Below are 25565 nucleotides of genomic sequence, written 5' to 3'. Positions count from 1 at the left end.
TCTCTGATATACTAAAAATTGCCCGAGAACGCTAAAGTGGCATCACTCGGAATTTGAAATAGGACATTCTATTTTATTATAAAAAGAAAAAACAAATATGTTATGGTTTCCCTCCAAAACTGCTCGACTACTGAATACGCACAGTGCCAAGACCCTGTACTTCTCACTCTCGCTGTTGTCGAGAATACATTGTTATGAATAGTACAAAAACAAATACATCATCATCATCATCATCATAGGCATTCTGCCATTATTGGCAGGTCACTTGCTGCAACCAAGAAGCTTGCATGCTCCACGGTCTTCCGCTAACCTCTTTGTCTTCACGTACGATTTCTCTGTTTTGATATAATCCATTAATCGCAATAAAAAAACGTGTCTATCATCTTTGGATTTATTATATTTATTATAACTTTAGGTAGTTTCTAAGGATTTTTAAAAGAGTAAATACATGTTCTAATCTTTCTATCGATTTTCCTTACACACATGTTGCGACGTTGGATGCTTGCTCAGTGTATTAGTTTATAAAAGCGTGTCTGGATAAATAATTGTATTATTTTTTCCTTTTACATAGGCCTATATTTCGGAGTGAGATGTAGTGAATTTTCTAAATAGACTTTCTGTGTACTTTGTTTGTATTTCATTACTTTAACACAGAATTCATAGAACCGATTTTTTTCAGTTCGTTCTAAAAAAAAAAAATGTCACAGTGAAATATCACAGTTCCAGAAGTAGTTCGTTAGTTCCTGAGACTTTCTGAATGAACTGTTTATTCTTCATGTTGTGATGAGCCTCATCAAAAACATCACGTGATCTAGGGTGGTTCTCTCCCACGTCGAGAGAAAATTCCTTCTTCAGGACGGTGTAAAATGAGTTTTTGAGATAAATTATGATTTTTTTTTTAAAAAAAAAAAGGGAGAAAAAAGGTCTTTGCCTCACTCATTGTGTTCCCCAAAGGACTAAAAATAGTTCTTTTGTTTGCTCATGTGTGTCTTTACATTATTCGTCACTTCATTTTTTTCCCCTGGGATTAAAGAGATTAAGTAACACCCACAGTCCGTCCGAACAGATTTATATCTTCACCTCGTTTACCACTACCATTATTGCCTTTCTTCTCACTTTTTTATTAAATGCAACAGAGGTAATTAAAACATGACTAAGGTGGTTATGTGATAACATATATGGAGTAAGGACTTAAATTCTGAGGCTAGGGATTAACATGATATTTTGTGGACTAAATTACATATTTCATAAGTGATATTCAGTATGGTTTACCTCGACATACAAACTTCTAGTGTCTCATAATATTTATGTTCACGTAACATGGACATTCACACTTCTTGTTTTCATTTTACTTTCGAACGATAGAACAGAAGAAAATATAGTGATGGTAAAAAGAAAAAAAAAAAAAAAGATTTCATCGGATTTACATGTTTCATAGATCCTACACGTCGAAAATATGGGGTTACGAGCCTAGGGTACCTTAGATCCGTGTTCGATTCATGGCAGTAACTCATTTGGTTCAAATCCTACGTTGAGCTGTAGGTCTGCGTCTTATGTAGCCTCTGTGCTGAAAGTCACACTATATTAGAATGCAACTAACCGAAAAAAAATGTTTTCTGAATGTCTACCTGTTTGTTCGTCCTGATAGGCCTATGTATGCTCACCTAGAAGGTTTTCATGAGACCTTAATAGGTCATGTAAAAGGTGTGTACCAAATAAGCCACGCTTAGTTGCCCTCGCAATATGATAACGCGTGTTATCCTGCTGGAAGGTGGAGTCCCGCAAAAAGTCTGGAAAAGATTAGAGGATAGAATTGACTGCATTACAAATACTGTATATATGATGTTCTAGTCATATTTTTCTCGGTGAAAACCAGAGACAAACTGGATAAGTAGTTAATTGCTCTCATACCAGAATACCAGATGTAATTTCTATGTGGCAAATACATACACATGCTGTGGTTTCTCTCTCACCTGAATGCATCAATGAACACACCTCCATTTTTGAGTCCGAGACAAAAACGATTCTTGAACTATTGTGCCCCATTCTTCTCGCTATTGCAGTATCTCTTGACACCATTGAAGATGTTTTCGACTATGTGCAAGTATCAGGGGTAATCGGGCGAAAAAAATAAGGTAAATAGACCTGTCTCCAGTAATTGAGTTTTTAGTGTTCACCTGCCCACATAGGAGCCATGGTGACTCTGATTCTATCCTTTCAGATACGGAGGCCCGAACGATCCTTCTCTTCATGTGCTCTTCGGTGTGTTGCAAAGGCATTTGCTGTAGGAACTCTGTTTCCTATCATGCATACTATGGATACACCACTTACATGTTATGACTTACGCGAACAGCAACTACAAACGAGTATCTAGCCTCTCGTAGCCAAACTATATGGCCATGATCAAAGTCAATTGCATAATATATGTTCCGTGGGAGTCGTCCTGGCGTTTCAAATACATCCACAAGCAACTGCATTTGTCCTGTTATCCTATGACTTTTAATATGTTATCAAAACGGTCTCTATAGATAAAGAACTTGTTTTACGATAGCTGGTGTACTGAAACCTTCAAACTAAGATCAAGATGCAATCTATAGACTTCTGTGGCGTGAATTTCATTCAAATCGAATGATGCATATGGGGTGCTTGTAAATACATTTTCACTAATATGAATATGTCTACGTATGCAAGGAACGAGCAAACTAAATGAAAACAAATAACTGATTTTGCCACTGATATATATATATATTCATATATATATATCCATATATGATATATCCATATATATCCATATATATCCATATATATCCATATATATCCATATATATCCATATATATATCCATACATATATATGGATATATCCATATATATATCCATATACATATACATATATATATTCATTCTTCAATCTTGACAAACTAAAAAATGCTCTTGAAAGAATAACTATAGATCAAAAATATCAGAGCTTGCTTATTGCGATTCTATTGTCGACAACATGGCAGTAGTCACCTAAACAATAAATAAGATACATCGAACTCCCACCCTGCTTGTGAATGACATCCTATCCTATTTGACCACCAACCAACCCTCGTGCTTGACTGAATGATTCCCCCTTCGCCGAGATGTTTACGTTTTTCTGCTCCGCTTGACAGAGAGGCAGTTAAAAGCAGTTTCCTGCGGTTCCGGCAACTAACGAGATTTTACTGCTGCTTGTAATTGGAATCATGTCAGTTCAGATTCGTGTTAACAGATGGGGCGTTGTGAGGTGAACTCCATTACTCATAAGAGAGGGGGGAAAACTGCGGAAGAAATAGTGCTTTCAGTCACATAAAAAATATTGCAATATGTTGTTGTTGTTTTGAAAAATAAACATCAAATTTTATTCTGTAAAATATTCTTTCTATTCTTGCTGATAGAAGAAAATTATATTTATTTATTTTTTTAACTGTTTTTCATAATAGCACAAGCAATGTTCAAGTAATTTGGTCATTGGATCGTTCAATTTTATGAAGTGATAAAATTATACTTAAAATGTAACTAAGCAAAGCTAGGCCAGCAGTTGCGGATTTACATAATCTGCTGCTCTCTCCCAAATGTTCTGATTTTCTCCAAAACACAAGTTAATATTCGTGCTATTTTACTAGTCATCGATATTCAACTAATATTAATAATGCTTTCTCTCTTACTCACTTTTGGTGAATTAATTTCCTGTATATTATTTCAGCAAGAAGTAAGCATTTTCTGGTTTTAAGTTAAAATTTTCATAGAATGTCCCGGTTTTTAAATTTGCAAATCAGGAGCTCTAAATTTACATGAACTACAAAGCTATGATCAAGCTGTCACCACTACAATCAAACGGGTATTTTATGTAATGACTGACTTTTACATAGTATTGTTAAACTATTAATAGCAATATTGTCAACAATACCGTATATTTTCCCCATATGTTAACTACGTATCAAAACTTAGATAATATAATTGTTAGAATATTAGAGAAATCAGTTGGATTGATTTTGAGTTTAACGTCCTGTTCAGAAGCGAGGCTCGATGAGACGTGGATCTACAGGTTAATGTGGAATCCGAACCACATGAACTCCCTAGGGATCGAACCCGGGTCTCCCACACCAAAAGCGCGTACGCGCTTAGCCACGTCTCCCCCACGCTTAGCCACGAAAGAGCTCTAGAATATTAAAGATATCAATGTTGACAGAGAAGATACGATGGCAGGAAAAAGACTGAGGGAATGGATGAGACTAAACTTTATTTAAAACATAATGTGTTTTTAAGCTTAACGTCCTAAGATTATGCATCGAATCTAAAAGAGACAGTGATGACGAGATGGATGACGATAATGGCGAAATGAAAGAAGTTAGAGGAAATGGAAGAATCCTTTAGAAAACCTACGCACACCGTGTTTGTCCACCACAAATTTCACTTGGCGAGAGCATGAATTCCAACCACCAGAGGTAAGCACGCTATCTTTGAGGCACCACGGCCCAATATTAAAACATAAAGTTGCAACACCAAGGTAAGAGATTAGCTGAGAACCGTGGTGCATGGAAGACCCTCAGTTCAAGGCAAGTGCTCTACATTAAATTTATATTAATGTTAACACCTACTTCTGAAGAAATTGCACTCTGATCAAATCGTTCAGTTCAGAATTGGTGTCTCCTCCATCTCTCTTCTCGTTAACCTACACTTGCACACTCTGGTCGCACTCTATTAATCATATCGACTTATCTCACAAGCCTTACTTCAGGTCTAAAGCTGTAGTAGGGTTGCTAACCATAATAAAATTTCACGAGTTTAGTATATTTGATATGCTAACGGTATTATTGGCTGAATTACTATGATTTTAATGACGATAGTGAATGTTGCCGAAATTTTTGTAATTTGAGTTTTGTTTAGAGTTGTGTATAGGAGGAAAATCTCCTTCCTATGAATCTGTCCATGTGTAATTATATCGACATTAACCATGAAGAAATAAAAGAAATTTTACTTCATAAAGTTATGATCATTCTATCCATTAGATATAGTAATGTATACTTTAATATTATGTTCACTGATCTATGTTCTTTATTTTTTTCATTTTACTTCAGGCCTCTGTGAACAGACTGAACCACGAACCTTTCAAATATGTAATCACAGTACACTCTGACAAGGTAGCGGAAGGAATTGTCAGGATATTCATTGCTCCCAAATATGATTGGTTCGGCGAAGTTGTTCCACTGGACAAAATCCGTTGGTCACTCATCGAATTGGACAGATTCCCAGTTCATTGTAAGTAGCCATCATAATGTTATACACTTCCTTATAATGTTATCACTATTCTAAACTGATTATAGTATGTTTGATTGTGATCTTGTCATATATTCATGCTGCGAGTGTTATATTTGCACCTAATATTATCACTATTGCACTTCTGAAGAAATCGCGTACTACCCAAGAATTGGCGTCTTCCCCATCTCTTCTATCGCTAATACTACACTTCCACACTCTTGTTCGCACCTTATCATATTCTGGCTTGTCCCATACGTCTTGACGCTATAACCAACTCTAATGAAATTATACAATTATATTATACTTTAATTAACATTCTGCCTATTATGTCGAAGAAGGGCCAGTGTTTAAAGGGAAGAAAAATGATGACACACTACATTCAAATTTAACTTACAACAGATAGATCTATTCTCTATATCAACTGTCTCACATAGCTCAAACACTTTAAAATGTAACGTCCTGGGCGAGGTAACACCAGGAACCACCATTTAAAGTGTAATAATTAATTTATATTATACATATATTTTATGTTACATTCCAGCCCACAGTCCATGTAATTCTTAAAATATATAAAAACGATCAAATCACATTAAATCAGGGACAACAAGTTATATCACTATTACCTTTATTCTTCAAAGCTCCATTAATTATATTTTTCCTTTTCGGTTGTCATTGTAACGTTTTAAACAAGTAACTATCTGCTGTTATGATAACTATAAATGCAGATTACACCTATAAAACCAACATATACTTTAACTATTGAGATTAAATCCTATTTCTTTCCATTTAGAATCAAATCTTCTTTTCTTCTTCTTCTTCTTCTTCTTCTTCTTCTTCTTCTTCTTCTTCTACACGACAGATTGTGTATTTTTATGCACCGTTGCCCAAAACCAAGCTATAAAAATAGAAGAAATTACAAAATAGATATACAGTATCGTTGTATAAATGGCTCCTGAGTCCTGGACCGTAACATAATTTTACATATTAGGTTACATTACCCTCGTATATATATAAATTACAATACATATATATTAATTTCATTTTATCTCATTCTTATATTCATTTAACAATTAATGCCATCTGTTCCATCTTGATGCGTTTTAGTTATTCCTGGGTGTCTTCCCGTTTCGCCTACAGACCTTCCAGTAACTTCTATCATTATCGCAATCTCATCTTATCTGTAAGTAAAACGAGTATTCTCGTTTCGCCTACGCTCATTCGACGAGGGACATTTAGTATTTGAGGGAACTTTCGAGTGTTTGAGATGGGAATGCAATATAAAGATAATGAAAATTATAATATATCGACTAAATGCAGTCATGCCATTTTTAATCATGTTACATCTATGGAAATTAATCAGTCTAGGGAATAATAATTTAAACCAATTAACTTGGATTTTACAGAAAAGAAAATTCCAGATTTAACACTTCATAGTAATCCTTTTATTATCTAAAATTCTCATACTAATTAATAAATGTTGAAGTAAGTTTGGCTTCTCTACAATGTTTCTAAGTTTCTATGCTTAAAAAAATTCTCAACTTTATTTTTTAATTTATTTTTTAAGGTTACGATTAAAATAAATTGAGTGCTTTAGGCTCCATAATATTTTTAAATGTGATTCAGCAACGTTCAAGTCCCGTCTTTGTCTACTATCACCATATTCACTTTAAACGTTATACCTTGAGTGAAGATTTATCCCAGCTCATCAACTCTATAAAACTGCTTCCTTCATTATGAGAAATTTGGTATAAAATTTAATAATTTATCTAAAATAAGTTTAAAGAAATTTAGATTTGGAAAGTAATTAGCTCCCATTCGAGGTATTCCGCCCTTTACTCCAGAGCCGCCTTAAATACTATCAAAGCAAAACAGCTATATCTCTTCATTCAGACAAACTCTTACTCTATTTATTCAAACAGGACTACACCTCTGCTACCTTTGGTTCGATACTCGTCCACCGCTCCGGACATGAATCAAGCATTCAAAATTGAATTTAATAGCCAACATTCACGCTATCCTAAGCCTTCTCTCCAGCCCTCAATTTTACTCTACTTGCAATATTTCAAGTATTTCTGTACTCAGGTCAAAAAAAAAAAACTACAAAGTTATTTCCACCCACCACTAAGGCTGAAAAAATTACATTAAGAAATTTTCTTAGGAGAGAAGTTGGACGGTATAATGGTTCATCTCTCAAAATCTTGGGAGTACCGATCAGCCTTCTAAAGTTCGAGAAACTGATCTTGAATAGTTCATTCGCCTTTTTAAATTGCTCTGTGAGCCCATTAAAGAAAAGAACATATATTGGTTTTGAAATGGTGACCTTTGAAACTACTAGTGGCACGGCACGTACTTGCCTAGAATCAGTCAATCACCTCACAACTGTTGCTGACGTTGAAAAATAAACTTATTCATAAATCCTTGTAAAAAAAAAAGAAAGAAAGAAAGAAAAGAAAAGAAAATTAAAGAAAGAAAGAAAAGAAAAAGAAAAGCATCCCTCAGACACTAAATATCCCTCGTCGAGTGAGTGTAGGCAAAACAGGAATAGGCCAAATTGGAAAAAACCATTCCTAGTCGCACCCGAGATTCACCATTATTTGAGTGTTATGATTTCTATTGTTTTGTAAGTAATTCGCTATATTTTCTCACCACTTTAATGTTTAATGCGAAATTAGCTTGCTTCCGCAATTTAGTGATAAAGCACTGATATCTCTAAATAGAGTGTCCCATCCTTGTTAGTTTTCTATTTTCATCCTGTTTTCCGCGACCGCATTAAAAAAAATGGTGTCCTTGGTGCAAGCTATTGGATTGCATCATTAGCCATGTTACAACGATATATGTATCTTACCCCTCTTATGCATAAATGGGAAACTAATGTGTGTCATTTTGTAATTGGTTCAATTTCTCACTTCTCTTCAAAACTAGGTTAAATGATTGCCTTTTCTTTCTTTTTGAAACATTTGAGCTTTGAAAAATATGCCACACATTTGTTATTCCGTAATAACAGATCACTAGGTTATTTGAAAAATACGGGGAGTGCTATTATTATACGTATAAATAGAAAGAAATGCCCATGCATGTAAAATTAATTAATAGAAGTTTCAAACTTTTGTAAATTTCTCATTAGTTATAAAATATCACTAATATTAATGGTTTCTTTATCCGATTAAAATTCAACTGTGAATGCAATGTAAGAATTTTACTATGTTCTTTATACTATAAGTTAATATCATGCTTAACTAAAATCTCTGTTTACACTTATTTATTTATTTTAGCTCACTCACCAACTAATATGCGGTTACACAAATGTTAAGGCTCTCCCTGCTAAGCTCATCTTTTCTCTTATTTTTAGTTTAAGCGAATACCTTAAAGAAATTTTCGTTAGAAATAAACCAGATTTTCATTAAACATAGCATACACTTCCTAGTAGATTTAAGATCAATTCTTATTGGTTAAATGTGAAATGAGTTGAAGAAAGAGAATGAATTTACGCTTTCAAATTTGAAACATATACTCTATCAAATAAACAAATAAATTTTAGATAATCATAAAAGTATCCATTTTTTAAATGAAACAGCGTGTGTTTTGTTTGAGACTTAAAATTTAACCTTATTTTTGGCGGTCGAAACTAGTGAATCAAATAGCTAAATTCACTCCTTCTTGAAAAAAGCATTCTTAACAATAATTAATTAACAAATATATGATTTTCTTGAAGAATCGTGTGTGCTTTCTTCGTGATTTTTCGTGTGTATTACTTGAAATTAAAGTCAATCAGGGAAAAAGAGCTGAATTCACCCCATCTTGAGAAATAACATGTTTAACTACATATCTCCTAGGAACTATCAGGTTCTTATAAAACAAAGCGTGTGCTTTTTCGAGGTTTCTCAATATCGTCTATTCTTTTTACTTGAGAGCAAGAGCATTCTATTCCTTACTATTTTAAGAATAGTTTTCATTGTAACTTTCTTTTTAAAATATTATACTTTCATTTTAAAAGAATAGTGTAAGTTTCTGAAAAGGCTAAAGTAACTGTTACTGGTCAGTCATGAAATTGGTCATAGGTAAGAACTTGAAAACCTCAACTGAAACAAAATGTGTTGCTCGCTCCTACAGTGAGCGAGAGCAATGTCGAGTGTAGAGCTATTGGAGTGAAAAACTGCAATAAAGCTGGTTTATTTCATGAATTAATTCAAAACTTTGCGTTAACTTTAGTCATATTCCAATACCTCTACGCTTCTGAGACTTATACATCGTTATGTGTAGTCTAATTGATGTATGACGCGCTATTGCGGTTTTACATTATGGCATTTTCAGGGATAAAAGAGAACGTTTGATATATAGCCCTTTTCACTTTCATAATTTTCCAATATACTATTTAATTCACATTTGTTTTCATCATTGTGTAAAAAATTAGAAAAATATTTTATGCGACAAATAATGACCGACTAATTCTTTCGCATTTTGCTAAAGCAACAACGAGAAACAATGGTAACCTAACATAATTTTACATATTTTGTAATATGATTCTGTTTTACATTTTTTCAGTGCGCCAGGGTGATAATGTTATTGTAAGATCATCCCAGGATTCTACTGTGACAATCCCAGAACCACGTAGTTATCCTGAACTTATCAAGGAGATAGAGGATGCTCTTAATGGACAAGATGAATACGCTATAGACAAGGTGAGTCAAATCATAGTACAAATTTATAACATTCGCCAAAGACTGATTTTTTCTTTTTTAATGTCAATGTTTGATTCATAATTCGCGTTTACGTTTCATTCATCACAAAGAGTTTGCGTTTAATTCTCGCAAAAGTCACACCGAAAGATATTTGTAGCTTCATTCGTTGAAATATTTAGTTGGCTTCAACCCAGGACTAACTATCTACCAGCACTTTCTCCTTGTAAACTTGATGCTAGTTGTGTAACGGTGTAGAGTATCTGTGCCGTTTTTGGTTTTTAGGACACTGATTAATATGTGGCTATATTCTTCTCTTTTCTTTGTAATGAACTGGGATTTTACGTAATAGTTCAAGTTTACTGATTTCTTCAAGTCTATTTATAGGTCTTGTATTTGATGACAATTAGATTTGGTTACGTATACTTTGGATATCTATAAAACAAATTAAATATAAGGAATATTAAATTTAATAATATAAAGTCATTTTTTCAAAGTAACGGAATTTTTACGTAGATCCAATGAAGTCTATAAAATCAAATCGATATAAGTCTCTGTACGTTTCAAACAATTAAGAAGAATACTTTCTCACATGAATCATTAAGCTAAAAGCAAACCAACAAACGAACAAGTAATGGTGAAGTAGGTACTCAAACGAGTACCAAAAGTAGTATTAAGGTTAAGTTATGATTAACATATCAATTCGACATACCCGTATTTATATGAAGCTAACTTACTTGCAGGAATTTTCAGTTCTATTAACGTTCAAATTTCCTTTATGTTCGGTTCTTATTGCTCAGTTCTATAGAATAACAGATAAGCAGCGATGTCATTCAATGTTTTCTAATATTAATATTATGAGTATTTGATTAGCCGTATATAATAGTTATTAATATTTATTCCACACATATTAGTAATAACGACTAGAATTATGACATATAGTATCTTAATATGAATGTTAATTTTCAAAAATAGTACGAGCTTTTTTTTTTTTTTTAATACTGGATTTAAAGGTTTATAGAAACCGGATATTTGAGAAATTTTAACAAGTTTGGGTGAACCAACAGAATTAATCACTACTCACAAAATAGTTGTGTGTTAAGAAAACGAATTTTCCTGAATTTTACAAACGAACTCGTTCATGAAGTAACCATTGTTGATCTTGCTTTTCACGATCGAAAACTTACAGTAAGTAATCTGAGAAAGTTATTGTGAGTCCCAATGAAATATCGTGAATTTTCGCAACAATGGTTGGAGGGGAGAATTGTAGTTACACTGTAGTTCGGTGGTAGAGCATTCATCTCTGGTGCCAGGGGTCCCAGATTCGATCTCATCCTATGCGAGTTGGTGGTAGACAACATTGTATGCTTGAGTTTAATGAGGTTCTTCTGTTACTTTCTGCATTTCCATTCCACCAATTCTTTCATAATCACTCGCTTTGATTAATTAACCTTCTTCTTTAACCTAAAGGTCATAATAGTGGGACCGTTCCAAATAAGATTAGGTCCGGCCCTCAACACTTCAAAAATTTAGAAAACAGAGATTTACCATGATGTACGATGAGAATGGAGGTTCGTACAACCGAAATGCATCAAGTTGTTATCCATAAAATTGTCACCACAGTTATGAGCAACGGTAAGATACGCGTACTAACGGTAACGCAAAACGTATGTTGATAAGGTACAGAGAAACAAGATAATGAATTAAATATATAACGTATTTTTGTTAATGGAAGAGTATGAAGACTGACTAAAACTGACTTTTAGTTACTGCTACAACTGGTATATTCTCTCTGCTCATCATCAAGTTCGAGTTTATTCGCAACTTAAAATTATTTACTATATAATATATAGGTTATTCTACCACAAATTGTATTTATTCTCGAAGAAATTCACTAACTTTCTATAATGCCAAAAAAAAAAATCAAATGTATCTTACAGCAATCCTGCATTTTCACAGTCCCAAAACAAACAAACAAAAAAATCTCAACAACTAATTGTGTAGCAACTAACTAAAAAAAAATCTGCCTAACATCACTGAACCAAACTGAAGTAGTAGTAATTGAAGGAAGTAGACAGATGCGATAACGAAAACAATTGAAACCGTGACTTCCATAACCGCACAAGTCCAGCTGAAGAGATATTGACAGTCAGTAAAAACTGAATATTTGTTGGAATATATATATATATACTTTGCTGAATAACAAGTGTCACTAAGTTCAAATACTGTTTTTATTGAGTTACTCAGTATCTCTTCAGCTGGACTTGTGCGGTTATGGAAGTCAAAATAGAGATCATTTGACAAACAAGAAAACCAAGATATATAACTAGGTGATAATGAAGTGCTGAAATTCCCACGTAAATTTCCCGTTTTAATTTGCATGTGGTAAAAATTGTTTTAAAAAGAGGGAATATACGTAAGCAAATATGATATGCATAATTATATTTGTACGTTAAATGCGTTGTTTTAATGTCAAATGTCTTCTTTCTATTACATAATGCTATAATTTAATGAAGATAGAATTTCAACACCTCATTAAGTTTACACTAAAAGCAGAAAATAGGAGAGAATCCCAATATGTAGAAAACTTTTTACTCTCGGTTTAGTATCGACATTTAGTTCTAAAAATATATATTTTTAACATAAATCGTACGTACATTTAATGCATACGTAATGTAATAATCTTCAGTTTTATTTATCAGAAATAATGTTACATATCAGCGTGTTACGTAAATTCACTATTCTACTTGTTTCCTGTGATTCACACACACTTCAATACCACCGGTCAAAAGCCCATAAACAAAATTAAGCTAGGTGAAGAGACATATCCACAAAGTCCATATTAGTAGGTTAAAGAAGTTACACCAGCGTTAGACCTAATTATTTCGAAATGAAATGAAATAGTTTAAAGTCTCATGATTGTGCCCTTTATTCTAAGGGAGACGGGTGATGAGGGCAAGTGAATGATGATTGAATAATTCGTGAAATGAGAATGTGGGAGAAAACGGGAGCACCCCAGAAAACCCACGGGCACGATGTTGCCCACCACAAACATACTTGGCTAGAGATCGAACCAAAGACGCCATGCGCTAGAGGTGAGCGCTCTACCACTAAGTCACCATGCTCCTCTCTAGTTGTTTTGAGTTAAAAGATTGGGATTAGATACAAAGTAAGGGTTAAAAGACAATGTTTTAGTAGTGGGGCCGCGGTGGCTCAGTGGTAGAGCGTTCACCTCTGGTGCTTGTGGTCCCGGGTTCAAACCCTACTCCCAAGTGAACTTTGTGGTGGACAAACACCGTGTGCGTGGGTTTCCTCGGGACTTTCCCGTTTCCCCACACTTTCTTCATTCCACCATTTCATTCATTACCCATAATCACCGTCTCCTTTAGCCTAGCCGGCATAACCGTGGGACGTAAATCTCATCATTTCAATGTTTTAGTGATGATTGTGAGCAGTTTAATGAAAAATACGTGATGACCATTGGGTTGTAAAAGCATTAGGTAAAACGCCCACAATAATATCTCTTCTCCGTGTCTTTGTGACTTTTCAGGGTTACAGAAAAGGTGACACCAGAAGAATTCCAAACATCAACTCGTGTTCCTCTTTATCTCAATTTTTCAGTCGAGACTGGAAAAAGTAATTAATATTTGTCAGTTGGTTGAGTTTGTCACGTGGTTCAATCAATATTAACCCCACCACTAGCATTTTATATCTTCCCCATCCATTTTCCTCTTCTTTTCTCTCCTTTCTTTTCTTTTTTTTCAAAAAAAAAAAAAAACTTTCCGTAGTGACAGATTAATTATGCAGGTTTCAGAAAATAGCCCCATTCCACCAAACTCAGATTTTACGTCATCAAGAGGGTTTGTATTTTCACCCCAAAACATAATCTTTGAGCTATTTGTTTTTAATCTTTCTTTTCTTTGCATTTTGTGTGCTATTTTTCACCACATCATATCACATGGCTTCATGCTTGTTTTATATACTTTAACGCTTGCTGCTTTTGATGCAGCATACCAGAAATATCTTGTGATTTATATTCATTATGTGTACAGATTCTTGCAAACGTAAAAAAAAAAAAGTTTAAAATAGAATATTTTCTTATTATCTTTAATAAGCCAAATACTATTAAAAATGTTCATATATACATCAGCGAAGCACAACATTGTCGTTCCTTTAAATAAAATCATGTATACACAAACTTGAAAGTTTGCCAGTGGTAAACAAATCTCATCCTTATGGGTTCATTTAGTATATATAGATTTAATAATAATCCTTGATATGGTTTCAGGATATTTAATCATAACTTTTTTCATATTTCATAAAATAGGAATGAAAATGACTTCAGCGAAATTTGTTTCAATCCCATTTTTTTAAAAAGCAGAATAAACTGAGGAAATCCTAATTAAATCTATAAATACATCTCAAAATTCTCTCGAACTTTTCGCGAAATGGGAGAATAATATGATATTTCAAGGCTCTATTACACTAACAAGATTTGAATGAGTTGGGAAGTTCGAAATTCTGATAATAATCTACGTCGAAGTTCCATTTTAAGCTTCGAAAATGAAACTTGCAACTGAATTTATTTCCGTTTATGCTGTTTTATTATACAATATTACATAATATTTAGGATATAACATTTTTAAAATATTATTTCAATCTTTAGTGTTTTCGTTCTCATATTAGATGTGCAAGATCTAATATTCGATTCTCGGCAGATGTTCTTGAAGTAATAATTTTAAAATATATACTTAGCATTTGTGTTTTCATATCTACATTTCCTCCACACGAAACATTACTTATCACTAGGTAAGTTGCTATGTATCTTCAATCCACATAATAGAGTTGTTCATTAACTGTATACTGCTCACACATAACTCAATAATAACAGCTTTTACTATCAATATGATTCATTTGTTTACTTTTAATAATACTATTATTGTATGCGCTTTTGGTGTGGGAGACTTAGATTTCATTGCAGACGGAAGCTCGTGTGATTCAGATCCCATGTTAAGATACAGGTCCACATTTCTTGTAACCTCGCTGCTGAAAAGGAAGATAAAATTATAAATCAAAAATTTAATTTTTCAGTTTTACGTCCTACGATTATGCCTGCTAGGCTAAAGGCTAAAAGTGATGATGAGGAATGAATGGAATGGTAGAATGAATAAAAGTGGTAGTAAACGAGAGAACTCCGAGAAACCCCACGAACACGGTGTTTGTCCACACAAAGCCCACTTGGCGCTAGGTGGAATCAAACCAGGAACCCCACGATCAGAGGTGAACGCTCTACCACTGAGCCACCCTGTCCCCCTACACTATAAATCAAATCAAAACTAATATTAATATCACAAATCTGACCCCTTCTGCTGAATAACGACTCTTCAATTAAACAACGCTACTTAAAAAATGGATATTAAATAAAACATTCATCACTCTTCATTTACACGTACGCACTGTTGACAACCCTTCGATTTTATTATCCAACTACTATAAATAAATTGAACAAGCAAGCAACGTCATTAACATAAAAGGTTATTTGCCGAATCAATAAGTACTTTCTGCCAAACATGTGGAAAACATGTCAGCTCCTCTGAATTCAGTACAAAATACATCACTTTCATCAAATGTAATATTATTATTTAATCACTGCAATGAAGGTATATGGTTTGAATCTAAAATTAATGTTGTAACACCACATCTCATATACCTCAATGTGAAAATAAAGGTTAAAGTCCAGTAATTAATTAAATTAATTAATTAAGATAATAAGTACTTTAGAACCTAAAAGCGTATACTTTTGCCTAGTGAAAGCTATTCCAGCTGTGTAGTTTTGGCTCCAAAAACTTTTTTGTTAGCTATAGTTTTTTGAAGTTTAGTGTAAAGATAAATGAGAGACGTGGATATACAACTTTGCTCAGGACATAGATACAAAACACACACTGCACTTCAATCAGGCATCGATCTAGGATTTCTTGCATCAAAGACATTAAGCTAACCTTCTGTCCACGTGGGAGCTCTATAGCAGAACATTATATTAACATATATTAGTGCTGTGATCAAAGAATAAACAAATGATAATATCATATAATAAATAAATATTGACTAACTAACTCTATGGCCTATGGAACCCGGAGGTTCAATGCCGCGTTCACAAAATCTCTTCACTGACTTCTATCCTTAGCCAATTGGATCCAGTTTCTACTTTGCATTCCTATCTCTGCGAGATCCATCTTAATATTGTCCTCCCATCTGCGCCTGGGTTTTCCTAATGGTCGTTTTCCGATTGGTCTTCCAGTCAAGACTTTAAAGCGTTTCTACTTTCTTCCATTCTAGCTACATGACCTGCCCACCTAAGCCTCCTAGACTTGACGACCCTAACAATGTTGGGTAAACCGTATAAATTACGCAGTTCCTCCTTATGAAGTTTTCGCCATTCCCGATTTTCGTTCCTCTTGGGTCCGAATATTCGTCTCAGGATCTTGTTGTCAAATACTTTCAGTATATGTTCTCTTCTCAGAGTAAACGACCATGTTTCGCAACCATACAGAACAACAGGCATGATTATCGTTTTATATATTTTAAGCTTCAAATTCCTCTAAAGAATTCGCGACGACAAGAGATTTTGAACCGAATAGTAACACAAATTTCCTGCTTTTAATCGACATTTAATTTCTTCGTGTATATGATTTCCGCATGTTAATATTGATCCTAGATATTTGAAAGTATCAACTTTATTAAAAGTATTATTTAATATTTTAACGCATCCACAATTTACCGTATTATGGTCCCGACGCAGTTTCATGTATTTAGTTTTCTCTGCATTTACTTCTAAATCCATGTCCCTGCAAGCGTTTAATAAGATCTCTGCATTTCTTTCTGTTGTTCTTCTATCATCCCCTATTAAATTTACATCATCAGCATATGCCGTAACCTGGTGAATACCGTTCAACTCTAGGCCCTGGCTGCTATCTTTGATTTTCCTCATAGCGTATCCCAGAACAAAGTTAAATAATGATGGGGACAACACATCTCCTTGTTTCAGGCTATTTTCGACGTGAAAGTTCGTGGACAAAAATTTTCATACCCGGACTTAACTTTGGGATTCATTTAGACACATCTTAATTAATCTAATTAGCTTTCTCGGTATCCCAAGTTCTGAAAGAACGTTGTACAATGTTTCTCTCCTAACCGAATTGTACGCCTTTCTAAAATCAATAAATAGTTGATGTACCGGGGTATTGTATTCCCACTTTTTTTTTCGAGTATTTGGCATATGGTAAATATTTGGTCGATAGTTGATCGATTTTGTCTAAATCCGCACTGATAATCTCCAATAATTTCATCTGCGTATGGGGTCATCTTGCTAATAGAATATTTGAAAGGATTTTATAGGATGTTGACAGAAGAGTAATGCCTCGATAATTATTACAGTCAGTTTTGTCGCCTTTCTTGTGAATTGGATCAATGATTGATTCTTTCCACTCTTGTTTCAATTCTTCCTTGTTCCAGACAAGGAGAATGAGTTTGTGTATCTTGTTCCACAATTTTTCGCCTCCAGCTAAAATTAACTCAGCCGGAATTTCATCTACATCCGGAGATTTGTGTTCTTTTATTTTTTTTTATAGCGGTTTCTACTTGTATTCGATTGGTTTTTGGAATATACGGTTCTGTGGTGTGTATCTCCTTTTCTCCACACATCGCTAAAGAAATCTTTCCATTATTAAAGTATGCTTAATTATTTTATTCTACCCGATTTCTTTATAAAGTAAGTAAAAAAGTCCAAGTGGTTTAAACGATAGATTTGACAGAAATTGAACTTATAGACAGTAACAAACATATGAGAAACAAGAAACAAAATAATGTATTCTTAGCATGGAGACTAATATTAAAATGTTACGTTAACTGTGTCTAGTTATACTAATTTTCTTTGTTCGTATTGGGCAAATCCAACGGCATCATTTCATTTAGGTAAAAGTTATTTCAGTGATCGAATATGGAGGCTTAATTTTGTACCTATATATATGTAAGAGTTTATGATTATGGATTTATCAATGAGATAGTTAAACAAATATATCTACTAGTTAGATCTATATCACCTTTCTACTCGGAACAATAACTACTTTCAAATGTATAATATTACCAATATGTTGTCTACAAATTGCTTTATTATATTCTTTTTCAAAAGCTCAGCAACCACTGTTTTATGTGATATAATACCAATATTTTTGGCCTATGTTTAGCAGAAGGGGTCCAGCTCTTTTCTCTAAAAAATGTTACAATTTTGGTAGTTTCTATTGACATTCTGTTAGTTTAGGGTAGGGTTGGTTAGTTTAAGTTAGGTTAGGCTAGTTTAGGTTACGTTAGGTTAGTTTAGTTCATGTTATATTAGTGTTGGAGTTCCGCATAATTTTCCAAAAAATGACAGAATTTCGCTTATTTCTACTAATATTACGTTAGTTTAGGTTAGTTCAGGTTAGCTTACGTTAGTTTATGTTATGTTAGGTTAGATTTGGTTACGTTATATTGCGTCTAAGTACTTACATCACTCATTTCTCCTGAAAATTTTGTGTTTTTATGTGCTTCTGGACCCCTTGTACTAAACATACCCCATATTTTTTAAAGCATATGTAAAAGATGTAGAATTTGGAATATAAACAAACACATATTATAATTATTAAACTCAGTTAGGCGATCCACAACATAGATAAACTTCATCCCTAGTAGACGATAAAAACACCTCGCAGCATCAAGCATGTTTACAATTTGTAACATACTTCCTACCTGCTTAATATAAATATCTAGATGTTCCGTTATCAGCCATCTAGTAGTGTGTACATATGTTAAGTCGCAAAATATCGACCAAATCCTTATAATATTTCGAAAGAATATAGATCATCAGACTATTTTGTGTGGATAACTACAAGCAAGTAGGTCCATACATATAAAAATATTAATTTTAACATGTCACAATATTATTCGATGTGGTTGTATTGTAATAATAATTATATATGTATATCTGACAAAATATACACGTATTATTTTATTTATTTATTTACAGTATCACAGACACTGCGGTTATCCACACCGACTTCTGCTTCCAAAGGGAACATCTGGAGGAATGGTATTCAACCTATATGTTACCATCACCAACTACGAACAAGATAAGGTAAGAGTCAAATTAGAAATAACAACGTTTGGACTTAATTATTGTAGTTATTTAATCGTTGTATGATTAATTGTTTGATTCGAGTTCAATGTCTCTCTCAGCACGAAGGGAATACGAGACAGGATCAGTTTCTCAAAGTGGGATCGGATCTCGTACTCTGATTCGTGAGCAAATGATATGATAATGAAAATATGTTTATATTGAAAACAGGTCATCACCTGCCAGAATTAAATATATATAACATGCACTGCTGTTTTTGAAACCGGCATTATCTCTAGTCTAGTGGGTGGAGCTCGTACCTTTAGTGAAAGAGGTTCTGGAATTGATTCCTAGTTGGAGATCATCGAACGTATACAGTGGTGCAGATTCCACTTTAGTCTTAGGTCTTGGCGTGTATAGTATCACTGCTAACAAGGGACATATATATATCAAAACAATCTTTCTGAAATCCGATATAGATCCTAACAATATACCTAGATACATTTATAGCAACCAATATAAGTCTCCAATATAAGCAACCATAGTTTGTTTCTACGTATTTCCGCGTGTCCCAATTTTTCTTTTGCTGAACTTTTAATACTCTCTCTAATTTTAACGTAAATATCCTCAACAATAGTGCATTCCAAATCTTCTAAAACCGAGAATCTATTCGAAACTCCAATCTGGTATTCCTCTCTTACCTGGCTCTCTTCTAATTTCTTTAAATTAAATCTCTCCGTTTTCGGACATTGAATATTTCCTTTATTCAACGATAATCTCTTTCTTAGCGCTGCTACCAGGTAGTGATCAGTGTCACAATCAGCCCCTCTAAACGAAACAAAACAGAAATCATTGGTGGTATTGTTAAATGTTACTGAACTTACATTCCACTTTATATAAGATTATTCTTTTAATGGCATGCTTTGTATGGGTAGCTTCTTATATGGCTCACTAAATGAAATTTTATATATAGAATGTGGAATTCAATTGCTTTCAGAGTTTTTATTAGTTTCAATTTTATTTTTTCTTCGTTACTTGTGTATAGAAGTTCGTAGAGGAGAATAAAGTTCAAAGAGGAAACTCTTATTACATCTAGGTATGTTGTATAATGTTTCTATTATTTGTTAGTAAGTTTTCTTGTCAACAAACGCACAATGGAAGAAGGAATTTACTTTGTAACAAAAGAAAACGAGAGCGTTTCCAAGAGTTACGAAGAAAATCAATATAAAAAAGGGGGCACTTTACACATTTGAGTTTGGATTTTGTTATATAACGCTGCGAGGAAACGAAGTATATGTCTGCTAAATTGCCTTCGAAAGTTTTCTTTGCCCCTTCAAGTTTAACGTAAATTTTGAGAAGTTTATTTAAGCCACCGTTCTTCCGTATAAACACTTATTCTTTCGTACAAGAACATAGTCAGACTTGATCAGTGTGGGTATGTGTGGAATCAATACTTAAACTCCTGTTTCTTAATGACAAAATTTATTCAAGCTTTTCAAAATGAAGTTTAAGATGAATCCGTGTGTTCAAATTCTCAAGGCTACTGCACCAGGAATTGAACACGAAGCCCCATGCGCCAGAAATACTTGTTAACTACTAGATCAGCAAGGAGAGCTTTATTAATTTTTAATTGTGAAGAAAGATCATTTGCTATAAAGTATCTGTAGCACACTTTAAGGTACAGAAATATCAATTGCTGTAAGGTGTATTGTATCCACACAACATAATACTGTAATTTTGAAATGTTTTGTATAGCTTGTCTTATTTTGAAGGAATTCAAGTTAGTTACGAGTGAAGTGAGTCTTATTTTTTTTAAAATAAATAAACAATAACAAATATTTGTAGATATTCGAGTAAGGAACATTACATATATGACGAAAGCTCGTAATAATGTTATCCAGCGTTAAACACTGTTTAACAAACATAGTGATCGAAAGTGTGGATACGTAGTTTACATTTCGCAAAGCTGGAACGTTTCTTCTTTCCGTTTTTATTCTGTATTGTAGTAACATTTTAAGGAATCTTTGATTGGCTATTCACGGTAGTATCATCATCATCATCATAGGTATTCTGCCTTTATTGGCAGGTCACTTGCCGCAGCTGAGAAGCTTCCATGCTCCACGGTCCTCCGCTAACTTCTTCGTCTTCGCGTATGATCTTTCTGCTTTTATATCATCCATTAACTGTAGTCTCCTTCGTCCCCTCCCTCTCTTTCAAGCCACCATACCCTCTAGGACGACCCTCATGATACAATTTCTTCTTAGGCAATGTCCCAACCAGTTTCTCTTCCTCTTCCTAATGATATCTAGAAGTGTTCTTTTCTCACCCACCATTTCTAACACTCTCTCATTCGTTTTCCGCTCGACCCAACTAATTCTTTCCATTCTTCTCCATACCCACATTTCGAAGGCTTCCAGTCGATTTTCATCACCTTTACGTAATATCCACGTTTCCATTCCATATAGTACAACACTCCACACGAAGCATTTATGAGTCTTTTTCTCAACTCTTTATTCAAGGTCCCACAAAACAGACTTTTCTTCCTCCTAAAGGCTTCTTTCGCCATTCCTATCCTTGCTTTTATTTCACGTTCGCACATCATGTTATTACTAAGAATACTACCCAGATATCGAAAACTATTCACTTGTTCTATTTTCTCCCCTCCTACTTTTATATTTGACACAGACTCCTTCGTTCTAATCACCTTGGCTTTTGTCTTTCTAACATTTATTTTCATCCCATATTCTTAACGCCCTTTCTCAATTTTTCTAACATTTTATTGATTTTCTTTTCAGATTTTTCAACAAGCGCCATATCGTCTGCAAATCTTATGCATCTAATCATTCTACCTCCTACCGAAATGCCATCATCATCATGTAAACTCTTTTTCACTATCTCTTCTAGATAGACATTAAATAGTGTTGGCGAGAGGCAGCATCCTTGTCGAACTCCCCTTCCAATTACACTCTCTTCCGTCAGTTCTTCCCCTATCCTAACACTTACTTGTTGGTTCATGTATAAGTTTCTTATGAGTCTTCTATCTTTCCATTCCAACCCTATCTTCGTTAGAACTCCCAACAACAATTCCCAATTCACGCGGTTAAAAGCCTTTTCTAGATCAATAAATATAACATACACCTCTTTCCCTTTTTCTATAAATCTTTCACCGATCGTCCTTAATAATCCAATTGTATCTCTTGTGCCCTTGCCTCTTCTGAACCCGAACTGCTCCTCCTCAACTTCTTTATTTGTTCTTTCATATAACCTTCTGTTCAGTATTCGGAGCAGAATTTTAGCAGCATGAGATATGAGACTAATAGTTCTATAATCCTCACATCTCTTTGGGTTCGATTTCTTAGCCATCGGTATCATGATAGTTTTCAGAAAGTCTTTTGGCCATTCTCCTGTTTCATATATTTCATTACATAGTCGGAGCAATTCTTTCTCTCCCTTGTCTCCTATATTTTTAATGAATTCGATTGGTATGCTATCTATTCCGGTTGCCTTTCCATTCCTAATCTCGGATATAGGCTTTTCAAATTCATCCCTAAGAATACTAAATCCTTTATCATACTTGCCTACTTCATTTTCTACTTCAACATTTAGGCTACACGGCCTATCCCTACTCTCATATAAGTCTTCAACGTATTCTTTCCACCTTCCTATGACCTCATTTCTCTCGCTGACTACCTTTCCATTCTTATTTTCTACTGCCATCATAATACCCCCTTGATTCCTCCGAAATTCTATAGATTTCACCTCTTTGTACATTTCCTCATATTTCTCAACTCTTTCTAATTCTTCAATGTCCTCGCATTTTCTTTTGTAAAACTCTTCCCTCGCTCTGTCTGTTTCTCTTCGTAATTCATTATTTAACTTTCTGTACATCTTTCTGCCCTCTTCTGTATCAACCTGTTTCCACATCTTCCTCTCCCTCATTTTCTGAAACATCTGGTCTGTAACCCATGGTTTCTTAGCAGTTTTGTGTTCGCGGTAACCTACTGCTTCTTCTGCAGGCTGCTGTAAGCAACGTTTAATATGTTCCCACCGTGCGTTACTACCTGCGCCTATTTCTTCCTCGTTTGAACATTTTTCTTCGAATTTTTTAACGAAAAGATTTCTTATTTCCTCGTTTTTCAACTTTTCGGTATTCAACACTTTGCTACCCACTTTTCTTCTGCCTACATTTATCAGTTGAATATCTACTTCGGCCAGCACAAGATTATGATCAGAGAAAATATCAGCCCCGGGAAGGGTCTTCGCGTTCTTTAAGCTATTCCGATACCTGTCCTGAATCGTAACATAGTCTATCTGATATCTTCCGCCGTCTGTTGGTGATTTCCATGTATATCTTCTTCTCTTGTGCTGATTGAACCAAGTGTTCCCAATTACTAGTGAATTTTGTCTACAGAAATTCACCAGTCCCTCCCTCCTTTCATTTCTTTCACCTAAACCATATTTGCCTGTGATACTACCTTCCTGTTTTTCTCCCACAACTGCATTGAAATCTCCCATTAGAATTATGCATGCACCCCTCTTCTCCCTATCTATAATTTCTTCTATTTTCTCATAATTTTCCTCTACTTCTTCAGTTGCATGCGAAGTCTTCGGTGCATATGTCTGTATCACCACTAGATCCTTCGTTTTTCCTTTAAGTCTTAACACCATAACTCTATTATCAATAAATTCTACTTTCACTACCTTCTCCTTTAAGCGCTTTCCAAGAATTATTCCTACGCCATTACGATCGCCCTTTTCATTACCTGAGTAAAACATTCTATATCCTTCGCTGTTCAATGCCCTATTACCTTCTCATATAACTTCACAAACGCCTACCAAATCTAAATTATTTTATTTCATTTCTTCTTTAAGATTTTCTAATTTTCCTCCCTGTAACATAGTACATACGTTCCATGTCCCTATCCTAAACCTTTTGCTCTTCCTTGTCTTTCTTTCTCTGTCTGTCTTCCCCCCATTATTACTTTCTCGTCCAATAGTCCTTCCCAAGCCATCCCCCTCCCGGAGCTCCGAATGGGGGGATATTTTACCTCCGGAACTACATTTTGACCTGCGAAAGACCATTGTTCATATGCTCTCTTTTTGCTGCCAGCAAACTAGGGAAAATAGAGTGGTGGCTTCCCGTTGCCTTCCACCCCGCAGTATCCCAGCCGTTAAAGTCACTCTGACCACGCCTGGGAGTAATGTCCAAGTTGCCATACCAATCACTATGATTTCCACCATCTTGGGTACTGGAGAACTGCTGCCTTCTCCCAGAACACTCTTCGTCTGGCTACTCCATTTAGACCAATTCGGTAGAAGTGGCCCTTCTGGTAGTGAACTACCACCGACACATCTCTAAATTTCACTGTAGACCCAATGCTCTCCAGCCGACACATAAATGTCTTCGTAAAGGTGGTGTTTATCGGGGAGGCTTGGTAGTATAGTGTGCCAATATTGGTTCTCGATATCTTTGAGGTATAGAACCTTCAGAATAGTTTTTCTTTCAATTTAATGTTTTGAAACCGTAAACTATGATAAGTTTTACGCTCAAACTTTATTACAAGTTATAGTACCTTAGGAAAAATCAACATAATTATCATATTGTGTATAACTGCATACCAAAACAAACGTGTGCTAACTTTATTTTAATATATAATTTAAGGTCCATCCAGGCGTCACTGTTGATGAAGTTGACAACCTGACGTCTCTCGGTTATTGTGGTGTACTAGACGGAGTCATTCCAGATGGCCGACCAATGGGCTACCCATACGACAGACCAATCCCGGACAAGGAAGTGTTTAACATTCCCAACTCTAAGGTTATTGAAGTGACTATCAAAAATGCCAAATAATTTGCTGTTCTTCAGAAGATGGAATGAAATGTTAAAACATTGAATTGTTACAACTGCCTGTTTTGAGATAAGAACTAAATTCATGAATCATTTTTTGTATCCTTAACAAGAACTAAACATTCCAATTTTAAAATAAAATCACTGGAAATATACTTTCAATACAGTCTTTCTGCCATTTTATGTGTATCAGTGATTTGTTGTTGACAATAAAAAGTCTCCTTTTTGTATTCATTTCAAAATAAAGACTGCTCTTTTGTAATAAAATGTAATTATTTCATTCTTATTTAAGATTCTATCACAGTGAGTTCCATGTTAAGCTGTTGGGTTAATTACTGAAGAGTTCCGCAAATAAGGAGGTATTAATACATAACTGTGTTATCATTTAATAGACCCTATACTTAATGATTGCATACTGGCTCCCGTACAGTGATATTGAACAATTGAATTTTTACTAATTTATCTAACTTCATTCTTTTATCGTAGTTTATAACTTTGGGAACATCTCAAGATTGTAAGTGGCAGTCGGATGATATCATTCGGAAATCTGCATAAACGAGTGTATAAATACACAAGGAAGCTACGTGGAAATCAATAGTAGCCACTGATTAT

General features: G+C 34.4%; 1 protein-coding gene across 1 annotated transcript in view; it reads left to right on the top strand.

Annotated features, from left to right (window-relative positions):
* LOC145686195 (hemocyanin-like) overlaps positions 1-25220 on the top strand; it is a gene marked incomplete in the record, with an annotated part of 92972 nt that extends 67752 nt beyond the window's left edge. Inside the window, 4 exon segments of the mRNA XM_081759235.1 lie at positions 5101-5281; positions 9824-9960; positions 19019-19126; positions 24768-25220. Coding sequence (XP_081615361.1) covers positions 5101-5281; positions 9824-9960; positions 19019-19126; positions 24768-24956 — 615 coding nt within the window.
* Positions 25221-25565: the final 345 nt, after the last annotated feature.

This window comes from Thermobia domestica, chromosome 5, assembly GCF_964235325.1.
Source record: "Thermobia domestica chromosome 5, izTheDome1.hap1.1, whole genome shotgun sequence".
NCBI lineage: Eukaryota > Metazoa > Arthropoda > Insecta > Zygentoma > Lepismatidae > Thermobia > Thermobia domestica.
Note: the sequence above shows the minus strand (reverse complement) of the source record. Positions and strands in the feature narration are given on the sequence as shown.